The following is a 20097-nucleotide window of genomic DNA, read 5'->3' on the forward strand; positions in this document are numbered from 1 at the left end:
TAGTGAGGTGTGTGACTGATGAAGGAGACCGACTCAGATCTACCATCCTTCGGTAGTATGTATTGAGCGCTTCCCACGTTCAGAGCACCCTCCCGAGTGCTTGGAAGAATGCAGTGCACCAGAGTTAGCATCCTGAGGCTGAACATTTTTCATGTGAATATTGGCGGTCCGCGAGCAAAGCACACACAGCCCATCAGCCGAACATTTCAAATGAACAATAGAAGAGGGTTATAGCTCATCGTTATCATGATATACTATGTAGGGGCCTGGCAGTAGATAATAAAATCATACAAACTGCCCTTCCGGGCTCACCCGCAGCTTGCAAATCAATGGCAAGCAGTGGTTCTTGCTTTTTATTCCTTGCAGATTTTAAAAATCAAAAATGTGTATTTTGAAATCCAGTTACCAGATATTAGAAGGATATAACTTTTATTGAGGCCAGATAAAAGAATCAATCAGTATCTTTATTGAGCACTTACTGTGTGCAAAGCACTGTTCGGCGCTTAGGAGAGTACAGTATAACAGAGTTGGTAGACATGTTCCCTGCCCACTAGGAGCTTACAGTCTAGAGGGGACGACAGACATGTCGTAATGTAGATAAATAGATCAGTGATATAGACATGAGTGTGGTCAGGCTGAGGCGGGGGTGGAAGAAAGGGGTAAATCCAAAAGCGAGGGGGACACAGAAGGGAGTGGGAGGAAAGGAAATGAGGGCGTAATCGGGGAAGGCCTCTTGGAGAAGATATACTGCCTCCTTCTTGTAGAAGGTGCTAATAATAATAATAATAATTGTGGTATTTCTTAAGCGCTTACTATTTGCCAGGCACTGTACTGAGCACTGAGGCGGATACAAGCAAATCGGGAAATGAGAATTTTACTAGAAACAACAATATATGAAATTTGTATCGTATTTTAAAATTGCACTGAGTTTTTTAACCATCCTGTTCAGCATACCGTACTACTGATATTCGTAATTGTTGGCAAGAATTTATTAATGGACCAAGGCGGCTCAAGGTAGCTTCCTGGTGGGTAATTGGAGAGGCAGTCATTTTCAAGATGTGCTGGTGTTTTTAAAAAGTAGACAAACTACAGTATTTATAGAGTTCATGCCCCCCTGGTATTTAATGTCTAAGAGCACTAGGCTAAATGTGGAATATAACTGTTTATTGCATTGTCTAAAGATTGTTATTGTGGTGGTTTATTTTTAGGTTAATTTGAAGGCTTGTGTTCCAATAAATACCAAGCCCAGAAACAGAGGTGTTTTACAGGAATATTTTCAGCCTATTTAAAAGCGGCAGTATAGGATTCCTTCTTTCATTCGTCCAAGTGGGTATGTATCGTTTCCTTGAGACTGGAAGTCATTACAAGCGGTTCTTAGTATTAAAGCAGCATGATCGTCATCATCATCAATGGTATTTATTAAGTGCTTCCTGTGTGCAGAGCACTGTACTGAGCCTTTGGAAGAGTACAACCCAACAATATAACAGACCAGCGCTTAGAATAGTGCTTGGCACATAGTAAGCGTTCAACAAATACCATCATCATCGTCATCCCCTGCCCACCGCTTATAGTCTAGAGGGGGAGACAGACTTGAAATAAATATATTTCAGATATGGATGTAAGTGCTCTGGGACTTGGTCAGGGGGTGAATAAAGGGAGCAAGTCAGAGTGATGGCAGTGGGAAAAGAGGAATCGAGGGCTTAGTCAGGGAAGGCCTCTTGGAGGAGATGTGCCTTTAAAAAGGCTTTGAAGATGGGAAGAGGAATTGTCTGTCAGCTGTGAAGAGGGAGGGCGTTCCAGGCCGGCGGCATGATGTGGATGAGAGGTCGGTGTGAAGATAGTTGAGATCTAGTGAGAAGGTTGCATTAAAGGAGCAAAGTATGTGGGCTGGGATGTAGTAGGAGAGGAGTGAGGTGAGGTAGGAGGGGGCAAGGTGATGAACTGCTTTAAAGCTAATGGTGAGGAGTTTTTATTTGATGTGGAGGTGGACGGGCAACTAATGGAGGTTCTTGAGGAGTGGGGAAATGTGGACTGAACGTTTTTGTAGAAAAATGATCCAGTCAGCAGAGTGAAGAATCAACTGGATTGGGAAGAGAGAGGAGGCGGGGAGGTCAGCAAGGAGACTGATAGTCGAGGCAGCATAGTATAAGTGCCTAGATTAACATGGAAGCAGTTTGGATAGAGACGAAAGGATGGATTTTAGTGTGTTGTGGAGGTTGAACTCACGGGAGTTAGCGATAAATTGAATGTGTGGGTTGAATGAGAGAGAGAGGAGTCGTAGATAACGCCAAAGCTAGAGGCTTGTGAGAAAGGAAGGATGATCGTGCTGTCCACAGTGATGGGAAAGTCTGGGGGAGGGCAGTGTTAAGGTGGGAAGATAAGAAGTTCTGTTTTAGACCGGTTAAGTTCAAGGTGGCAGTAGGACCTGAGTTTAAATCCAGTAAATCCTCCTTTTTTTTAAAATTGGTATTTGTAAAGCACTTCCTATGTACCAGGCACTATTCTGTACAAGTTAATCAGGTTGGATACAGTCCATGTCTCACATGGGGCTCATAATCTTAGTCTCCATTTTAAAGATGAGGTAACTGAGGCCCAGAGAAGTGAAGTGACCTGCCCAAGGTCACACAGCAGAAAAGTGGCGGAGCCAGAATTAGAACCCCACCCTTCGGACTCCCAAGCCCACGCTTTAGCTAAAGGCACAGTTTGTGTCATCGAAGAAATATCACTTCCTGTTCCAACAGACAATTGCTCTCTCCACCTTCAAAGCCTTATTAAAGACACATCTCCTTCAGGAGTCCTTCCCTGACTAAGCCCTCATTTCCTCTCTTCCCTTTCCCTTCTGTGTTATAGTAATAATAATAATAATAATAATGATGATGATATCTGTTAAGCGCTTACTGTGTGCCAAGCACTATTCTAAGCGCTGGGGTAGATACAGGGTAATCAGCTTGTCTCACATGGGACTCACTTTTAAATCCCCATTTTACAGATGAGGTAACTGAGGCCCAGAGACTTGCCCAAGGTCACACAGCAGACAGATGGTGGAGGTGGGATTAGAACCCAAATCCTCGGACTCCCAAGCTCGCACTATTTCCACTGCTTCTCTGTTCTTGCACTTGGATCTGCACCCTTTATTCACCCCACCCTCATCCCCATAGTACTTATGTACATATCTCTAATTTATTTATTTCAATGTCAGTAGACACATTCACTGTCCACAGTGAGTCTGGGGAGAGACGGCGGGGGGAGGCAGACATTAATGTAAATAAATTAGACATGCACTTATGTGCTATAGAACTGAGGGTGGGGTGAATAAAGGGAACAAATCAGGACAGTGCAGAAGGAAGTGGGAGAAGAGGAAATGAGGGCTTAGTCAGGGAAGGCCTCTTGGAGGAGATGAATCTTCAATAACGTTTAAAGGTGGGGAGAATGATCGACTGTTGGGAGGGCATTCCAGGCCAGAGGCAGGACGTGGGCGAGGAAGACAGGATCGAGGCACAGTGAATAGGTTGGCATTAGAAAAGCCACCTCAGGACCTCAGTGCCCTCCCAGTGAGGATGGGAGACGGGCACTATTTGACAGGATATCTGGATCTATTTTTTCCAGCTCCGTGGAAGCTTGGAAGAAAGGGGTAATTCTTGGTTGTGTACCCCTTAAGCACTTCGGTACCTCAGCTCCACAGATCAGTGCTTAGTACAGTGCCTGGCACAGAGTAAGCGCTAAATAAATACCATTTAGAAAAAGAGTGACGTTTATGGGCAAAGGGCCCGCAAAGAAGTAGTGACAAAGTGGGAAATAACAGGTTTGAAGTGCTGACCCCCGCAGCCAGCGGCCTGTGTGTAGGTCAACGTAAATGGCCCGGTTATTGCCGATAATGGCCACGATCAAATATAGTGACCCCCAAGGAAACTCCAGCCAGTGTATGTGGAAACCCGGACATTCTGTTGACTGTACAACTCCTCTGTTTGCGCAATTAGAACAATTCATTGCACAATCCCAGGATTCAGAGAAAAAAAAGTCACCTAATCTAATTCCTACTGGGAATGTGAGGGATCTGCTAAAACAGCAAAGAGTAGGATGGCAAATCCTTTTTTATTAAGGGTTCTTCTAAGGGAGATGGTTTGGGGCTATTATTCTTCAAACACTGGGCTGTCCCTCAGGCGAGGGGAGAGGATCCACAGTACCAGGTCGAGGGTGACAAGTTTGGGCTGGTGAAGGATGGTGTCGGAAGGAAAGTTTAGACTGTAAGCCCGCTGTGGGCAGGGATTGTCTCTCTTTATTGCTGTGTTTTACATTCCAAGTGCTTAATACGGTGCTCGGCGCACAATAAGCACTCAATAATTGTGAGTGAATGAATGAATGAACCTTGTCTTGTGCCCGGTTGTTTAATCGTCACCTCTAACTCCCAAAGGTAGCCTATTGGGTGACTTTTCATTGTTAAAACTATTAGGTGATCATACATTCTAAAGCCCCCTGATGTTCATGGTATGTGTGTGTGTTTGTGTGAGCATGAGCCTGGGACTCAGAAGGTCATGGGTTTTAATCCCGGCTCCGACACTTAAGTGCTGTGTGACCTTGGGCAAGTCACAACTTGAGAAGCTGCGTGGTTTAGTGGAAAGAGCCCGGGCTTGGGAGTCAGAGGTCATGGATTCTAATCCTGGCGCCGCCACTTATCAGCTGTGTGACTTTGGGCAAGCCACTTCACTTCTCTCTGCCTCAGTTACCTCATCTGTAAAATGGGGATTGAGATTGTGAGCCTCATGTGGGACAGGGACTGTGTCCAACCCGATTAGATTAGCCCTTAAAATACAGTCCCTGACACACAGTTAGTGAATAACAAATGCCATTTTTTAAAAAAAGTTCAGGTCTCTCTCCTTTTCAATTAAAGGGAATTCCCTGTTAATCGATCAGTGGCATTTACTGAGCGTGTACTGTATGCAGAGCCCTGTACTGAGCCCTTTGGAGAGTCCAATAGAGTGAACGTGAACCTGATCTCTGCGCACGTGGAGCTTACTAATGGAGTCAGAGGGGAAGGATCAGAACGAGATGGTAGTATATTTCAGAGTGAATCAAACGGAGTAAATGATTCTTCTTCCGGTGGTGAGATTACTTCCTCATCCCTGTGTGGATTCAAGATTTCAGTCATTATGGCCCTCAAATATAGGTCCTCATCTCTTCCTTCAGCACTTAATACGGTGCCTGGCAGATAGTAAGCGCTTAAGGAATATCATTGTCATTCCCTCGCCACTTTCCCACCATTTTCTAAATGAGGCCCCGTAAACTCATGTCCTGTTTCTTTAAAAACAAAATGGCAAAGCATCGTTCCAAAGCTCATTAAAGTGGGAACTTCCTTTACTTTCAAAATGTCCCAAATCGGTTTCTGTTCCAAGCACATCCCCGAAGTCTTTCACTGTCCACATCCAGTCAAGGTCTCTGGCAAATTTTCTAGTTTGGGGAGAGAGAGTTTCAGACCCGTTTATTTGTGGGGTGTTTTTTTAATGTTACTCGTTGAGCATTTGCTGTGTTCCAATCACTGTACCAAGTGCCAGAGGTAGATACAAGCTAATCAGGTTGGACACAGTCCATATCCCATATGGGGCTCACAGTGTTAACTCCGATTTTACAGATGAGGGAACTGAGGCAGAGAGAAGTGAAAGAACCTGTCCCAGGTCACACAGTAGGCAAGTGGAGGAACTGGGACTAGAACCCAGATCCTTTGGATTTCCAGGCCTGTGCTCAATCCACTGGGCCCCACTGTTTCTCAGCTAAAATCTTAGTGAAATCTTGAATTTTAAAAAATCTGCTTTGGGAGCTTTCGTGCTTTGTAAGTCCACTGATTTCTCGGGGGGTAGGAAAAATGGTATTTTTTAAGCGCTTACTGTATGCAGAGCACTCTGCCATGGGCTAGGGAAAAATTCACAGGAGGCAGTTAGACACAGTCAGTGGCCCATCTAGGCTCTACCTATGAAGAAGGTGAGAGATCCGATGTAAATTTAATAGTAAATTTAAAAACTGGAATGGTGCAAAATTTGAATTTCTTCCAGAGAATCCCGAAGCTAGGAGAGGAGTTTTGAAAACCTTATTTTATCACAAATGGGGGCATTTCCCGGGGAGAAACAGTGTAGCTTAGTGGAAAGTGCGCGGGCCTGGGAATCCCAGGACCTGAGTTCTTGTTTTATTTTGTTCTGTTCTGTTTTGTTCTCTGTCTCCCCCGTTTAGACCGTGAGCCCGTTGTTGGGCAGGGCTTCATGCATTCATTATGTAGTATTTATTGAGCGCTTTCTCCGTGCAGAGCACTGTACTAAGTGCTTGGAATGTTCAAATCGGCAACAGATAGAGACAGTCCCTGCCCATCGACGGGCTTACAGGGATTGTTTCTATCTGTTGCCGAATTGTACATTCCAAGCGCTTAGTACAGTGCTCTGCATGTAGTAAGCACTCAATAAATACGATTAAATGAATGAATGAATAATCTCAACTCTGCCACTTGCCAGTTGTGTGGCCTTGGGCGGGTCACTTCACTTCCCCGTGCCTCCCTTTCCTCAACTGGGAAATGGGGATTCACTCCCTCCCCCTTATACTGCACGACTCCCTATAGGACAGGGACTGTGTCCGACGTGATCATCTTGTATCTCTCCCACCACCTCAGAACACTGCTTGGCACATAGTGGGTACTGAACAAATGCCATTACTTAATTAAGTGTCATGTAGTTAGAGGCTGAATATGTCTGTTGTATTGTTCTATCTTATTCTCCCAAGTGCGTACTACTGTGCCCTGCGCAGAGTGAGCGCTCAGTAAACACCACTGATTGATCGATTGATCGGGAAAGGGCCCCGTTGCCAGCTGTGGACCAGAGAGGATGTAGGGAAATGACTGCTGTGGTGATATACCGTCGATGACCTTACTTCCCCTGAGGTCAGGAAACCTCTTGGATCAAATGTCCTGCTTCCAAAGTAGGCGCCGAGCCGCGTCCAAACCAGAAAACATACACACACACACACACATTCTCTCTCTCTCTCTCTCTCTCTCTCTCTCTCTCTTTTTCTCGCTATCTCACTCTCTCTCTCTCAGGGCCTCCGGCTCTCTGGCAAATATTATTCCTGCAGAGTTCCATGAACCCTTCGGGCCTAGGAAATACAGATTTTTAGGTGGTTTTTTTTTTCAGTTGTCCCTCTTCCTTGGGGTTGAAATATGGGGGCAGCTTGAATTATTTCGAAGGAGCCATAAACGCATCTGTGTCAACCCTGAACAGGGAGCAGAATACATCTCAGAGATCAAAGGCAGATTTTGTACTTGGAATGTGTTCAAGACAAGTAGCTTGGCTTCAGTTCTCTCCCCCGGCCCCCCCCCCCCCGAAAATAAATAAATACACTGTAGCTTTCAGCTATCTGTCTTCAAAGAAGACACGCTCGTTGGCTAAGCTGGCTGTTTACTATCTTTCATTTTTTTCCTCCAAATGTCCTGGGTGTGCCTTGAAAGGGGCCTTGACTACTGAATTTGGGTGATATTTTGGCATTCAGAGAAAGCACTGGAATTTCGCAAGATCGAATCGCCAGAAATGGTTTCCAGAGGGCTTCTCTCCAAATGAGTTGAACCCATCTGCAGTCAAACCTTATCTAGAGTTACGGGCCTGGGGAAATGGAGCTCGCTGTGGGCCTCTTGTCTGCTGTGTGACCTTGGGAAATTCACTTCTCTTCAGTATGTCTCAGTTCCCTCCTCTGTAAAATGGAGATTGAGACAGTGAGCCTCACGTGGGACAGGGTCTATGTACAACCTGATTTGCTTGTAACTACCCCAGTGCTTAGTTATACAGTGCCTGGAACATAGCGCTAACAAATACCATAATCATTATTATCATTAAGTCCCGTAGCCCTATAACTTGCCTGATAGCGGCACGCAGAGATTCAGTCTTCTGTCATGGACTCCAATGTTAATTAAAGTGAGATAACCCGACTCACTGACAACACAGTACATTCGGAGAAATGTCATTTAAAGGTGAAAATCAATAGATTTGAGCCAACGTCTTTCATCACCGCTTGATTTACTTCTGGGTCCTTTGATCTTTCCATGATTTAAACTAAAACATCTCAAGTTTTGTGCCGCATTTTCTGAGGACAGCAGAGCCTGCAGCGTTTGTAATTCCATGAGGTGCTTTTGAAAGTTCACCTAGGAGGAGCCAAGAGAAAGGGTTGTTATACTCCCAAGTGCTTCGTATAATGTTCTGCGGACAGTAAGCGCTCAGTAAAGACCATCGATTGATTATTCGCCAACTCCAGGCCGATCCTCCTCTCTTCAGCTAGTGACTGCATCAGGCTTATATTTCAGTTCCCTGATTTATGTTGCCTCTTGCTGGCAAAGGGCTTTGACATCCTGAGGGGAGAGGTGGTATTAGAACCCAAGTGATTTACGGTTGGTCTTTTAAACTCTCTTGATTTGGCTAAATTGAAAGTACTGATGGAGGAAGCCAGTCTAAACAACAGGAATGTGGCCCAGTTTCTAACAGCACAGGCTGTCCTTCTGGCTTGGAACTTCCTCTCCCAACATATCCACCGACAGACCACCACCCTCCCCATCTTCAAAGCCCTGTTAAATCCCATCTCATCCAAGAGACCTTCCCTGGCTAAGCCCTCATTTTTCCGATTCATCCTCCTCTCTGCATCGCCCGCTTAAGGAAAAGGTGAGATTGGGACCCAGGTGATTTACGGTCAGTCCCTGAAACTCTCTTGATTTGACTAAATTGAAAATATTAGGTGAAGAAGCCAGTCTAGACAGCTTTATTAGAGCCCAGTTTCTTAGAGAGCAGTTTGTCCCTCTGGCCTCAAAATCCCTCCCCCTTCATCAGTCAGTGGTATTTATGAGCACTTACCATGTGCAGGGCACTATACTGAGCTCCTCTTGCCCCTCTCCCCATCATCAAATGCTTACTAAAATCCCATCTCCCCTGTCAGTCAGTCAGTCTGTCAGTCATATTTATTGAGTGCTTACTGTGTGCAGTGTATATGATCTCTGTCCTCCTTGAGGACAAGGTATCTTGTTCACCAACTCGGTTGTATCATACTCTCCCAAACCCGTAGTACAGTGCTCTGCACACAAGAAGCACTCAAAAAAGACCACTGATTGATAAGAAATTGTCCACACTGCTCTTTGACCAGTGGGACTCAAAGAGTTACCTTAAGGCTCTTTGCCCAACATATTGGAGAGGGTTCTCATTTATGCTCAAGATCAAGGGTTTGGATTTCACTATTAATTACAATTTTTCCAGGGCCTATTCTTCACTCAATCAAGGTATTTGCTGAGCACTTACTGTGTGCAGAGTACTGTACTAAGCACTTGGGAAACTACAATATGATACTGTTCTCCTCTCCAGTCTATTCTGCACTCTGCTGCCTGGGTCATTTTTCTACAAAAACATTTAATCCACGTTTCCCCGTTCCTCAGGAACCTCCAGCGGTTGCCCATCCACCTCTGCCTCAAACAGAAACTCCTCACCTGCGGCTTTACTCAGTAACCTCACCTCATTATTCTCCTACTACTGCCCAGCCCATCCACTTCACTCCTCTAATGCCGGTGTAGTCACTGTCCCTCCATCTTGTCTATCTCGCCGCCGACCTCTCTTCCACACTCTGCCTCTGGCCTAGAACGTCCTCACTCTCCCCATCTTCAAAACCGTATTGAAGGCACATCTCTTCCAGGAGGCCTTCCCTGACTTGACCCCGATTTCTTCTTCTCCCACTTCTTTCTGCATCACCCTGATATGCTCTCTTTATTCACCCCCCCCATCCTCAGCCCCACAACACTTACGAACATATCTGTAATTTATTTATTCTATTAATGTCTCTCTACCCCTCTAGACAGTAAGCACATCATGGGCAGGGAACCCCTCCACCTACTCTGTTATATTGTATTCCCCCAAGGGTTTAGCACAGTGCTACGCATTGAATACGATTGATCGATAGGTAGTGAATCCCTTTTTTTGTGTGGTATTTAAGTGTTTACTGTGTGTCAAACATTGTTTGGGGGAAGCAGGGCCTTGTTCTAATCTTCAGGGCTTGCCTGGTGGCAAATATTGTTGCCGGACATTGAAGGACAGGTCCCTGACTGGGAATAAACTTCTCACCCCCCGCACCGACCTCACTGATAGCTGATTCACATGTTGAGCAGTCCTCGTTCAGTGTACTGAGTAGCCGGGTTACGGGATAAGTATAATGCACATTAGTCGTTTATGTTTTCTGGTTCAGAGGATGAAATATGAGTTGGCAAGTTTTGGCAGATTCAGTCACGGCTTAATAACTGGGGTATTTTTGTAAGCAGTTACTACGTACCAACCCCCTGGCAAAGAGCTGGGGTAGATAGAAGATGATCAGGGGTCGGACACAGTCAAGGCCAAGGGTGAGGCTCAGCGTCTCGAGGGAGGGTGCGCAGGTATCGAATCCCCATTTTACAGGTGAGAAAATTGAGCCCCGGAGATGTCAAGGGACCCGCCCGGGCTTGTGAAAGTATATCATGGAATCTCGTTACACCATTTTCACGTGTTTTGGAGGAGGTAGCCTGGTGGTCACATATTTTTTCAGCCTGAGGAATACGGAGATATCTGTAAACGTGCTTTTGTGAACATGCTTCGATTAAGCGAATGATAAGGCAGGGAACGTACCTACCAACTCTCTCGTAGTGTGCTCTCCCAAGTGCTTAGTCCAGCGCTCTGCGCACCGTAAGCCTTAGCACAGTGCTTGGCACTCAGTAAGCACATAACAAACGCCATAATTATTGTTGTTATGAAGCCCTCAATAAATACAGCTGATGGATTTAATGCATTTCTGATTGTTTTTAGAAATGGAGTTTTGAACAGAGGTCTGCAGCAAAACTCCTGTCTCTGGCCATGGAATTTGAGTAGCAGGTTTTCAGTGAGGTTGCTCCACCACTCATGCTGTCCTATTTTATTGGCTTCAAGTGGTTTGTGTGTTAATCCAGACGTTGCCTGCTTTATAATGTATGGGGAGCACTGAATTGAAAATGCTGGGAAATAGGTGAGAATAGTGGATTAGAATTTAGCAGGAGCTTCCTGACTATCTCGGGACAGTTATAGTTTCAACCTGAGGAGTTAAGTTCTGCCAATGAAAAGGCCCTCTGTGCATGAATCGCGCTACCGAATTTGCCGTTGACACCAGAAAATGTCTTTCTCGAACGAGGTATTTTGGTTTAGTCTGCCTCCCGTTCCGAATTTCCATTGAAACTACAATAAATAACAATCCTTAACATCGTCGGGTTTTTGAATCTTCACAAGATGTGAAGTCGGTCTGATTCATTTGTCCCGCTCTGTCACGGGTGGTGCGTTGTCTGCTTTCCTCTGGGAAGCAGTGTGGCCTAGTGGCAAGAGTCCGGGCTGGGGAGTCAGAGGACGTGGGTTCTAATCCCAGCTCCACCGCTTTTCAGCCGTGTGACCTTGGGGAAGTCACTTCACCTCTCTATGCCTCAGTTACCTCATCAATAAAATGGGGATTAAGACCGCAGTCCCTATGTGGGACGTGCCCTATCCACTACGCCATGCTGAGGGACCTTCCGGTTCACATCCCAGTTCATTTGTCCAACCCGATTACCTTGTATCTACTCCGGGGCTTAGAATAGCGCTTGGCACAGAGTAAGCACGTAACATGCACCGTAATAATAATATTGAATCAACTACTGGGTCTTGTTCAGTGGATTCCCAGGATGCCTCTCCGGTGCCTTCGTAAAATTCTAGGCCATCCTTCCTTAGGGAACCTGCAGATGCCAGGGAATGCCCGGAGACAATAGACCATTGTTAACGGTGTGAGGCGTCCTAACCGGCAGACTGTCATTCCCTCCTGCCATTCCACGTCCGAAATCTCGCCAGCGTGATCTTCTCCCGAGCCACTGTGGGTGGCCTGTGGAAAGGCTGACCCCTTTGGGCGTTCCTGAAATTAAATAAATAATGGTATTTGTTAAGTGCTTACTGTGTGGGTAGGCACTGGGGTAGATACAAGCAAATCAGGTTGGACACAGTCCCTTTCCCAAGTGGGGGTCACAGTCTCGATTCCCGTTTTACAGATGAGATAACTGAGGCCCAGTGAAGTGACTTGCCCAAGGTCACACAGCAGACAAATGGTGGAGCTGGGATAAGAACCCATGACTTTCTGACGCACAGACCCATGCTCTATCCACTACGCCATGGTGAGGAACCCTCTGGTTCACATCCCAGTTCAGATTAGAGAAGCTGCGCGGCTTAGGGGAGCGAGCACGGGGCGGTAAGTCAGGAGACGGTGCTCCGCACACAGTAAGCACTCGATAAATCCGATTGACCGACTGAGACCTGGGTTCTAATCCCTGCTTTGGCACTCTCCCACTTTGTGACTCTATTAATTCCTTCGGTCGATTGTATTTATTGACCACGTACTGTGTGCAGAGCACTGTACCAAGCACTTGGGAGAGCACAATATCACAGTAAAGAGACATATTTCCTGCCCACAGTGAGTTTGCAGGTATTAATATAAATAAATTACAGATATGGACATAAGCAGCATGGCCTAGAGGATAGATCGTGAGCCTGGTCATGGGTTCTAATCCTAGGTCCGCCACTTGTCTGCTGTGTGACGTTGGGCAAGTCACTTCACTTCTCTGTGCCTCAGTTACTTCATCTGTACAATGGGAATTCAGACTGGGAACCCTGTATGGGACAGGGACTGTGTCCAACTCGATTTCCTTTATCTACTCCAGCGCTAAGTAGAGTGTCTGGCACATAGTAAGTGCTTAACTGATACCACAATTTATCATCATTATTATTATTATTATTGTTATAAGTGCTGTGGGGTTGGAGGGGGATGAATAAACAGCAAGTGAGGGTGACAGAAAGATGTGGAGAAGAGGAAAGGAAGGCTTAATTAGGGGAGGCCTCTAGGAAGAGATGTGCTTTCAATAAAGCTTTGAAGGTGGGGAGAATAATTGTTGGATTTAAGCAAATCACTTCACTTCTTTGTGCCTCAGTTTCCTCCTGTATGAAATAGGGGGTGATATCCCTGTCCTCTCTCTCTCCCTTGGACTCTAGGCCCTATGTGGGACAGGAGTTCTGTCAGACCTGATAAGCTTATATCTACCACTGCGCTTGGATTATAGTACGTGCTTAATAAAGACCACGATTGCTATCTTTCGGAGTTTTCCAGAAACAGCAAACAGTGAAGCTGCGAGGCCTAGCGGTTAGAGCACAGGCCTGGGAGTCAGAAGGACCTGGGTTCTAATCCTGACTCCGCCACCTGTCCGCTGCGTGACCTTAGTCAAGTCACCGCAGTCTCCCAGGTCTTCACTTACCTCATCTGAAAAATAGGGAGGAAGCCTGTGAGCCCCATGTGGGTCAGGGACAGCGTCCAACCTGATTAGCTTGGATCTCCCCCAGTGCTTAGTACAGTGTCTGGCACACAGACTGTCAGTTCATGGGCTGGGAACGTGTCTGCTAATTCTGTTGTATTGGAGTCTCCCAAGCACTGAGTGCTCTCTACATGGACGGAGTGGACATAGACGTGGAAATAGGGGGTAGAAACCGGACCTGCAAGTCGGAATTTCGTAGGTTCTTAACCGCAGGTCCGCCACTTGTCCGCCGCGTGGACGTGTGTGAGGCGCCTCACTTCTCCGTACCTCAGTTCCCTCATCTGTAAAATGGGGATCAAGACCGCAAGCCCCGTGTGAGACGAGGACTGTGCCCAATCTGAATATCTTGTAGCTCCTCCAGCGTTTAGTACATTGCCTGGCAGGTAATAAGCACTTAAATACCAGAGTTATTATAGTTATTACAGTAAGCCCTCAATAGATATCATGGATTGATTGGTGAACAAATACCATTAAAAAGAAAAAAAAAGCAGGCAAGACTGCTTTGCCAGCTGCCCTTCTTGGCCAGACCCTGAGCAGTTGCTAGGCAGGTGGCATAAACTTGGCATCCCGCAAACTTGGCATCGTAATGGACGCGGCCAGGAGACTTTGGCACTTCTGGGGTCTTATTGCAGCTCTCCGGAACGAGACTGAAGTGAGGCCCTTCTTGAAATAGAGTGGGACCCGTTTGAAGGGCTCTTTGTCGAGAGACCCCGTCTGAATGACACGGCTAATGAGGTTGCTCCTCAATTGAGGTCCAGATCGACTCCGGCGGGGAGTGCCAGGAAGCCGATCGCCGTCGTTCCGCTCCTCCAGTGTAGCTCGGACGGACCGAATCGTTTAAAAGGATAATTAAGCGCCGGGGAGCAGAGCGGTTTGGGGCGGAAAAACAAAGGATCCTAAATCATGTGCTTAGAGAGCAGTGAGGGGACACAAAAATCAACCTGATTAGCTTGTCTCTTCCCCAGCATTTAGTACAGTGCCTAGCGTATCGTAAGCTCTTAATAGATACCATTTTTGAAAAAGGGGGGGGGAAGGCCAATCCGGAGCAGAGGGGACAGAGGTAAATGGAAGCTGATGATAGGGGACAGGTTTGAAGCAACCAGTTTAGAAGAAGCAGAGGCCCCAGATCTGGGATTGGTGTGAGACCCGACCCCAGGACTGGACAGAAATCCCAAATCCATGGGCTTACAAGAGTCTTGGAAAAATGGGAGTCAAATCTAGCAGAGGAGACGAAAGGAAATTACTGGTAGGAGGAAGTGAGTGAAGCCAAAGCACCAACAAGATTATCTAGTTGTAAAATCTGTCTCCCCATTAGATCTTAAGTTCCTTGAGGGCAGGGATCGTGTCTGCTAATTCTATTGCATGTCCATAAACGCTGAATACAGTGCTCTGCCCGCAGAAAAGGCTTGATAGATATGACCGATTGATTTATATCAATGTCTGTCTCTCCCTCTAGTCTGTAAATTCGTTGTAGGCAGGGAATATGCCTGTTTACTGTTCTTTTGCACTCTCCCAAGCGCTTAGTTCAGCGCTCGGCACACAATGAATAAAATGTAGATATGAGGGAATGAATGAAAGAAGGACCTCGACTTGATTGAGGTGAGTGGGGAGGTGGGAAAATACAATGTTCCTTATCCAAACTCCTATCTTCATCATACTTCCTTATGTACAGATTGAACCCTGAGCCATTTGGCTGTCTGCCTGTATTTATTTCTCCTGGTGATTTAGTGATAAGAGGCAATGATGGTCTATGAACTCTGTTTTATTGGACCGTCCCGAGCACTTAGTACAGTGCTCTGCACATAGTAATGGCTCAGTAATTGCCATTGATTGGTTAATCTGTGTTTGACTTGCTTTAGGCCTGGCTCATAGTGAGCACTTAACAAATACCATCCGAACAAAAGAAACAAACAAAAAAACTTAAATTGTATCTTCAGCCCTGAAGGGCTAGCAAGCCAGTTCATTCTGGTGCTCTCGTTAGCAAAATGCAGATGGCTCTGCTCGTAAGCACATTGAGAGAGAATCAGAGAATCAGAGTCTTTTGCAGTCATTTTTTAATGGTATTTGTTAAGCACTTACTAGGTGCCAAGCACTGTTCTAAGCGCTGGGTAGTTAGAAGTTAATCAGACGGGATACAGTCCCTGGCTCACATGGGGCTCCCAGGCAAGTAGGAGGGAGAATTATCATTATTATTATTAACAGATATTCAATCCCCATTTTACCGATGCGGAAACGGAGGCACAGAGAAGTGCCCAAGCCGGCAAGAGGAGGAGTCAAGATTAGCACCCGGGTCCCCTGGCTCCCAGGCCTGGCCTTTATCCATAAGCCACGCAGCATAACAGGGGCATAGCAGTACGGGCCCTTCAGTTCATTCACTGGGAAGAGGAGGCACATTAGAGCAAGGGGAATTCACGAAACGCCACATGATTTGATCTCCGTGGAGCTCAGAGGACGCAAAGGTGGCCGCGTTCTTTAGCCTCCGTGGTTAATCTCGAAAGCTGTTACTAGATCTATGTGTGATTCCCCTTTTCCACAACCTCCCTGAGACCTGAAACTCCCTTCCCCTCCCCGTACAGCAGACCAGCACTCTCCCCGCCTTCGTTAAGTTCACACCTCCTCCAAGAGGCCTTTCCCGATTAAGCCCTCTTTTCCCCCGCTGGCTCTCCCTTCTAAGTCATTCGGTCGTATTTATTGAGCGCTTACTGTGCGCAGAGCACGGTACTGAGCGCTTGGGAGAGTAAAATACACAGACAGACGCCCTGTCCTCAAGGAAGTTGTCTCGGCATTTGGATCCGTCGCCTCTAAGCTCTTGTTATTCACTCCAACCTCTTCCTCACACCACTTGGGTAACATATCCGCATTTTATTCATTCACAAGAATGCCCGTCTTCCCCTCTAGACTCTAAGCTCATTGCGGGCAGGGAACCCGTCTACCAACTCCGTTGTAGTGTACGCTCGCAAGCGCTTAGTACGGTGCTCCGCTCACAGTCAGCGCCCAGTAAATACCACAGACGATCGATCAGGTAGTCGAGCTGGTTTCATCCCCGGATTGATTCCCTTTCTCCGGCAGATCACAGTGATGAAAGGCAGCGCCCGAAATAAGGAACATTCATCAGAAGGCGAAGGAGCTGGGAAAAGACCAAAGAGAAAGTGTCTCCAGTGGCATCCGTTGCTGGCAAAGAAACTTCCAGACTTTTCCGAAGAGGAAGAAGAAGAAGAGGAAGAAGAAGAGATCGATAAAGTAGATCTGTTTATTATCACTCGTACTTTTTTAATGGTATTGAAGTGCTTACTAAGCGGCGGGCACTGTACTAAGCGCTGGAGTAGATGCACGTTAATCGGGTTGGACACAGTCCCTGTCCCGTGTGGGGCTCACAGTCCTCATCCCCATTTTCCAGATGAGGGAACTGAGGCGCAGAGAAGTGAAGTGACTTGCCCAAGGGCACCCAGGAGACAAGTGGCGGAGCTGGGATTAGAACCTGGGTCCTCTGACTCCCAGCCCTGTGCAGTAAGCACTAGGTCACGCAGCTTCACTTTATATCTCTTCCTGTTTTTCAGTGTTAGGATTTAGCGAAAACGCACAAATTATGAACTGCTCATCAGAATCTCCAAACCCGTAGGGACGGAATCCTCACAGCAGCCTGCGTTCAAAAGGAGCAGGAGGAGAGTAGATGTTCACAGATGACTTCTGAGAAAACGTAATCCCTCTGCACGTGAAAGTGATTGCATTAGAACCGTGTCCATCATTTCGTTGAAAGACCTTGGCCTAGCAGAAAGAGCCCAGGCCTGGGAGTCAGAGAACCTGGGTTCTAATCCCAGCTCCGCCGCTTGTCTGTTGTGTGAGCTGGGGCAAGCTACTTCATTGCTCTGTGCCTCAGTTGCCTCATCTGTGAAATGGGGATCAAATCCTATCCCTTCCTACTTAGACTGCAAGCCCCATTTGAGACAGGGACTGTGTCCAACCTAATACAAACGATAGCAAACGCTTCACGAAAGAGCACAGTTGTCATTATCGGTTATGGCCATTCAGTCATTTAACGAGCCGCTTACTGTGTGCAGAGCACTGTACTACGCGCTTGGGAGGGTACAGTACCACAATAAGCAGATACATTCCCTCCCCACAGCGAGCTTACAGTCTAAAGGAGGCTTCAGAGTCAGAGAACAGAGAGCCATGGAAGAATGGCCGAGGCAAGGGCAGTGAGAGAAAGTCGCAAAAAAGAATTCGAATGGCGCGAACCCGGTTTTGCATGGTAGAAGGAGAAACGTAATCCCTTGCACGTGAAAGTGATTGCATTAGAACCGTGTCCATCATTTCGTTGAAAGACCTTGGCCTAGCAGAAAGAGCCCAGGCCTTTAACCAGGAACAAAAGCGAGTTTTCTCATCTCAGAGTTCAAGAACTAACACCAAGTGTCTACAGTTTTCTTAAGGTAATCAGGGGGCTTAGTGGAAAGAGCACGGCCTTGGGAGGCAGAGGGCGTAGGGTCCAATCCCGACTCCGCCACCTGTCTGCTGTGCGGCCTTGGGCAAGCCACTTCACTTCTCTGTGCCTCAGTTACCTCATCTGTAAAATGGGGTTGAAGACTGTGAGCCCTTCGTGGGACAACCTGATTACCTTGCGTCTACCCCAGCGCTTAGAACAGTGCTTGAAACATAGTAAGCACTTAACAAATACCATAATAACAACAACAATAGTAATAATAACTGAGTTTTACATAGTAAGAAAGGGGCTAGAGTGCAGATCTTTTTTTTCTAAAGTGCAAGTAAAAATCGGTCTGAAAGAGGATTTGGATCAAGTGGAAGACATACTCTATAGTGAAAAGCAAACTAAAAGCTAAGATCTTTAAGGATTCAGAGAATGCTCTCTTAGGAGTGTAATTCAGTCGTTGAAATTTCATATAAAGAGATTGTAGTTTATGAGAGGCAAGATAAAGAGGGCTATGTAAAGTGCACCTAGTGTGACAGAGCAAAATAGAGGTTTTTGTGGGCTGTAAAGTCTTAACTCAACTCTCCTCTTTTCCCAGTGTGTCAGCACACACGCACATACTGACACACAAACACACTCTGTCTCACTCACATAGTATGTGCCACCACTGTTGTATTGTACTTTCCCAAGAGTTTAGTACAGTGCTCTGCACCCAAGGAGCGCCCTAGCTGGATTACATGTCAGCCCTGCTGCTCCATTTTCAAGAGGGAAGTGCAAGAGCGTTTTCAGAGAAGCCACCCAGAGAAACAAGGCCGGGAACAGAGGTCGTCTGTGAATTTTGAAGGCAGAAAGGAAGAGTAGAAGCCGGGGGAAGGAGAGAAATCAGCCCCTCCTTTCTTTTCCCAAGATAATTCTAAACTACAGTTAAATGGAATCCCTTGAGATTGAGCCACTGAGTCTTGGACTGTCGGATGAAATTAGTCTCCCACGGGCAGGGCGAGGGGGGGTGTTAAAACCCACAGGGTATGTGGAAATGTCTTGTGCCAAACTTTCAATCGATCAGTGGTATTTCATTCGATGGTATTTACTGAGCGCTTACTGTGTGCAGAGCACTGTACCAAGTGCTTGGTATTTATTGAGTGCTGTCCATGGACAGAGCGCTTGGGAGAGTACAGCATAACAGTAAGCGCTTGGGAGAGTTGGTAGACGATCAGCTCTCCACCGGTTTGGTGTTTCCAAATGATGCCGAGTGAGGCTGGGTGGAAAAAACTCGTAAAAGGCAAAGGAAACCAGAATTCTGTTTCTCGATCCATTTTGATTTAGGTCAAAAAGGAAAGAGTGGTTGCTTGTCGGTTAACTGCGATTGGTTTCGTTTTAGTAGAGAATTTACAATTTTAGATGTCCTTGAAATTAGGACTCTGGGGAAAAAAAAATAAAGCATCCCACCCGAAGATTATCATGATAATGATGGTATTTGTTGAGCACTTAAAATATGCCGAGCACTGTGCAAAGATCTGGGGTTGAAAGAAGCCCATCAAATCAGACACAGTTCTTGTCCCAGCACTAGCCTCACAGACTAAGAGGGAGGGAGAGTAGGTATTTTATCCACCTAATGATAATAACTGTGGTGTTAAGAGCTTACTATGCGCCAAACCCTGTACTGAGTGCTGTGGTAGATACAAGATCATCAGTTTCCACATGGGGCTCATGTTTAAAATAGGACTTTAAGCTCGTTCTGGGCGGGGAATGTGCCTGTTTGCTGTTGTATTCTCCCAAGTGCCTAGTACAGTGCTTTGCACACAGTAAGCGCTCAGTAAATATGATCGACTTTGAGCGACTGACAGGAGGGAACACAGGTATTGAATCCCCATTTTGCCGCTGAGGGAACTGAGGCATTAAAGAGTAACCCAAGGTCACACAGTGGGTGAGTGACGGAGCCAGAATAAGAATCCAGGTTCTCTGACTAACGTATGTCAGAGACCGTGACTCACTTTACCCCCCCCCCCCGTCTCTCTGTCTCTCCCCCCTCCGCCCCACCACACACAGGTCCAACTCCTCGGTCCCGATGGTCCAGAGCAGGATGTGGACGAGACGGAAGATGACGAGTCTTCGGAGCAGCGAGCTCGTCGACCAATGAACGCCTTCCTCCTATTCTGCAAACGCCACCGTTCCCTCGTGCGCCAGGAGCACCCCCGTCTGGATAACCGCGGCGCCACCAAGATCCTGGCTGACTGGTGGGCCGTCCTAGACCCCAAAGAAAAGCAGAAATACACAGACATGGCCAAGGAGGTACCTCTGC

At 46.6% G+C, this 20097-nt stretch overlaps 1 protein-coding gene across 14 annotated transcripts in view; it reads left to right on the forward strand.

Annotated features, from left to right (window-relative positions):
• The window catches only part of BBX (BBX high mobility group box domain containing), a 193071-nt gene that overhangs the window by 108542 nt on the left and 64432 nt on the right, over window positions 1-20097 (forward strand). For 11 of the 14 annotated variants that reach the window (XM_039914521.1, XM_029082903.2, XM_029082902.2 and 8 more), the window contains 2 exons: window positions 16445-16615; window positions 19845-20087. In XM_039914521.1, coding sequence (XP_039770455.1) covers window positions 16454-16615; window positions 19845-20087 — 405 coding nt within the window. In that variant the 5' untranslated portion in view covers window positions 16445-16453. Of the gene's footprint in view, window positions 1-1208; window positions 1331-16444; window positions 16616-19844; window positions 20088-20097 lie in introns of all 14 variants that reach the window. The other 3 variants (XM_029082912.2, XM_029082911.2, XM_029082905.2) reach the window with 2 other exon arrangements.

The sequence above is a fragment of the Ornithorhynchus anatinus genome, chromosome 17 (assembly GCF_004115215.2).
Source record: "Ornithorhynchus anatinus isolate Pmale09 chromosome 17, mOrnAna1.pri.v4, whole genome shotgun sequence".
Lineage (NCBI taxonomy): Eukaryota > Metazoa > Chordata > Mammalia > Monotremata > Ornithorhynchidae > Ornithorhynchus > Ornithorhynchus anatinus.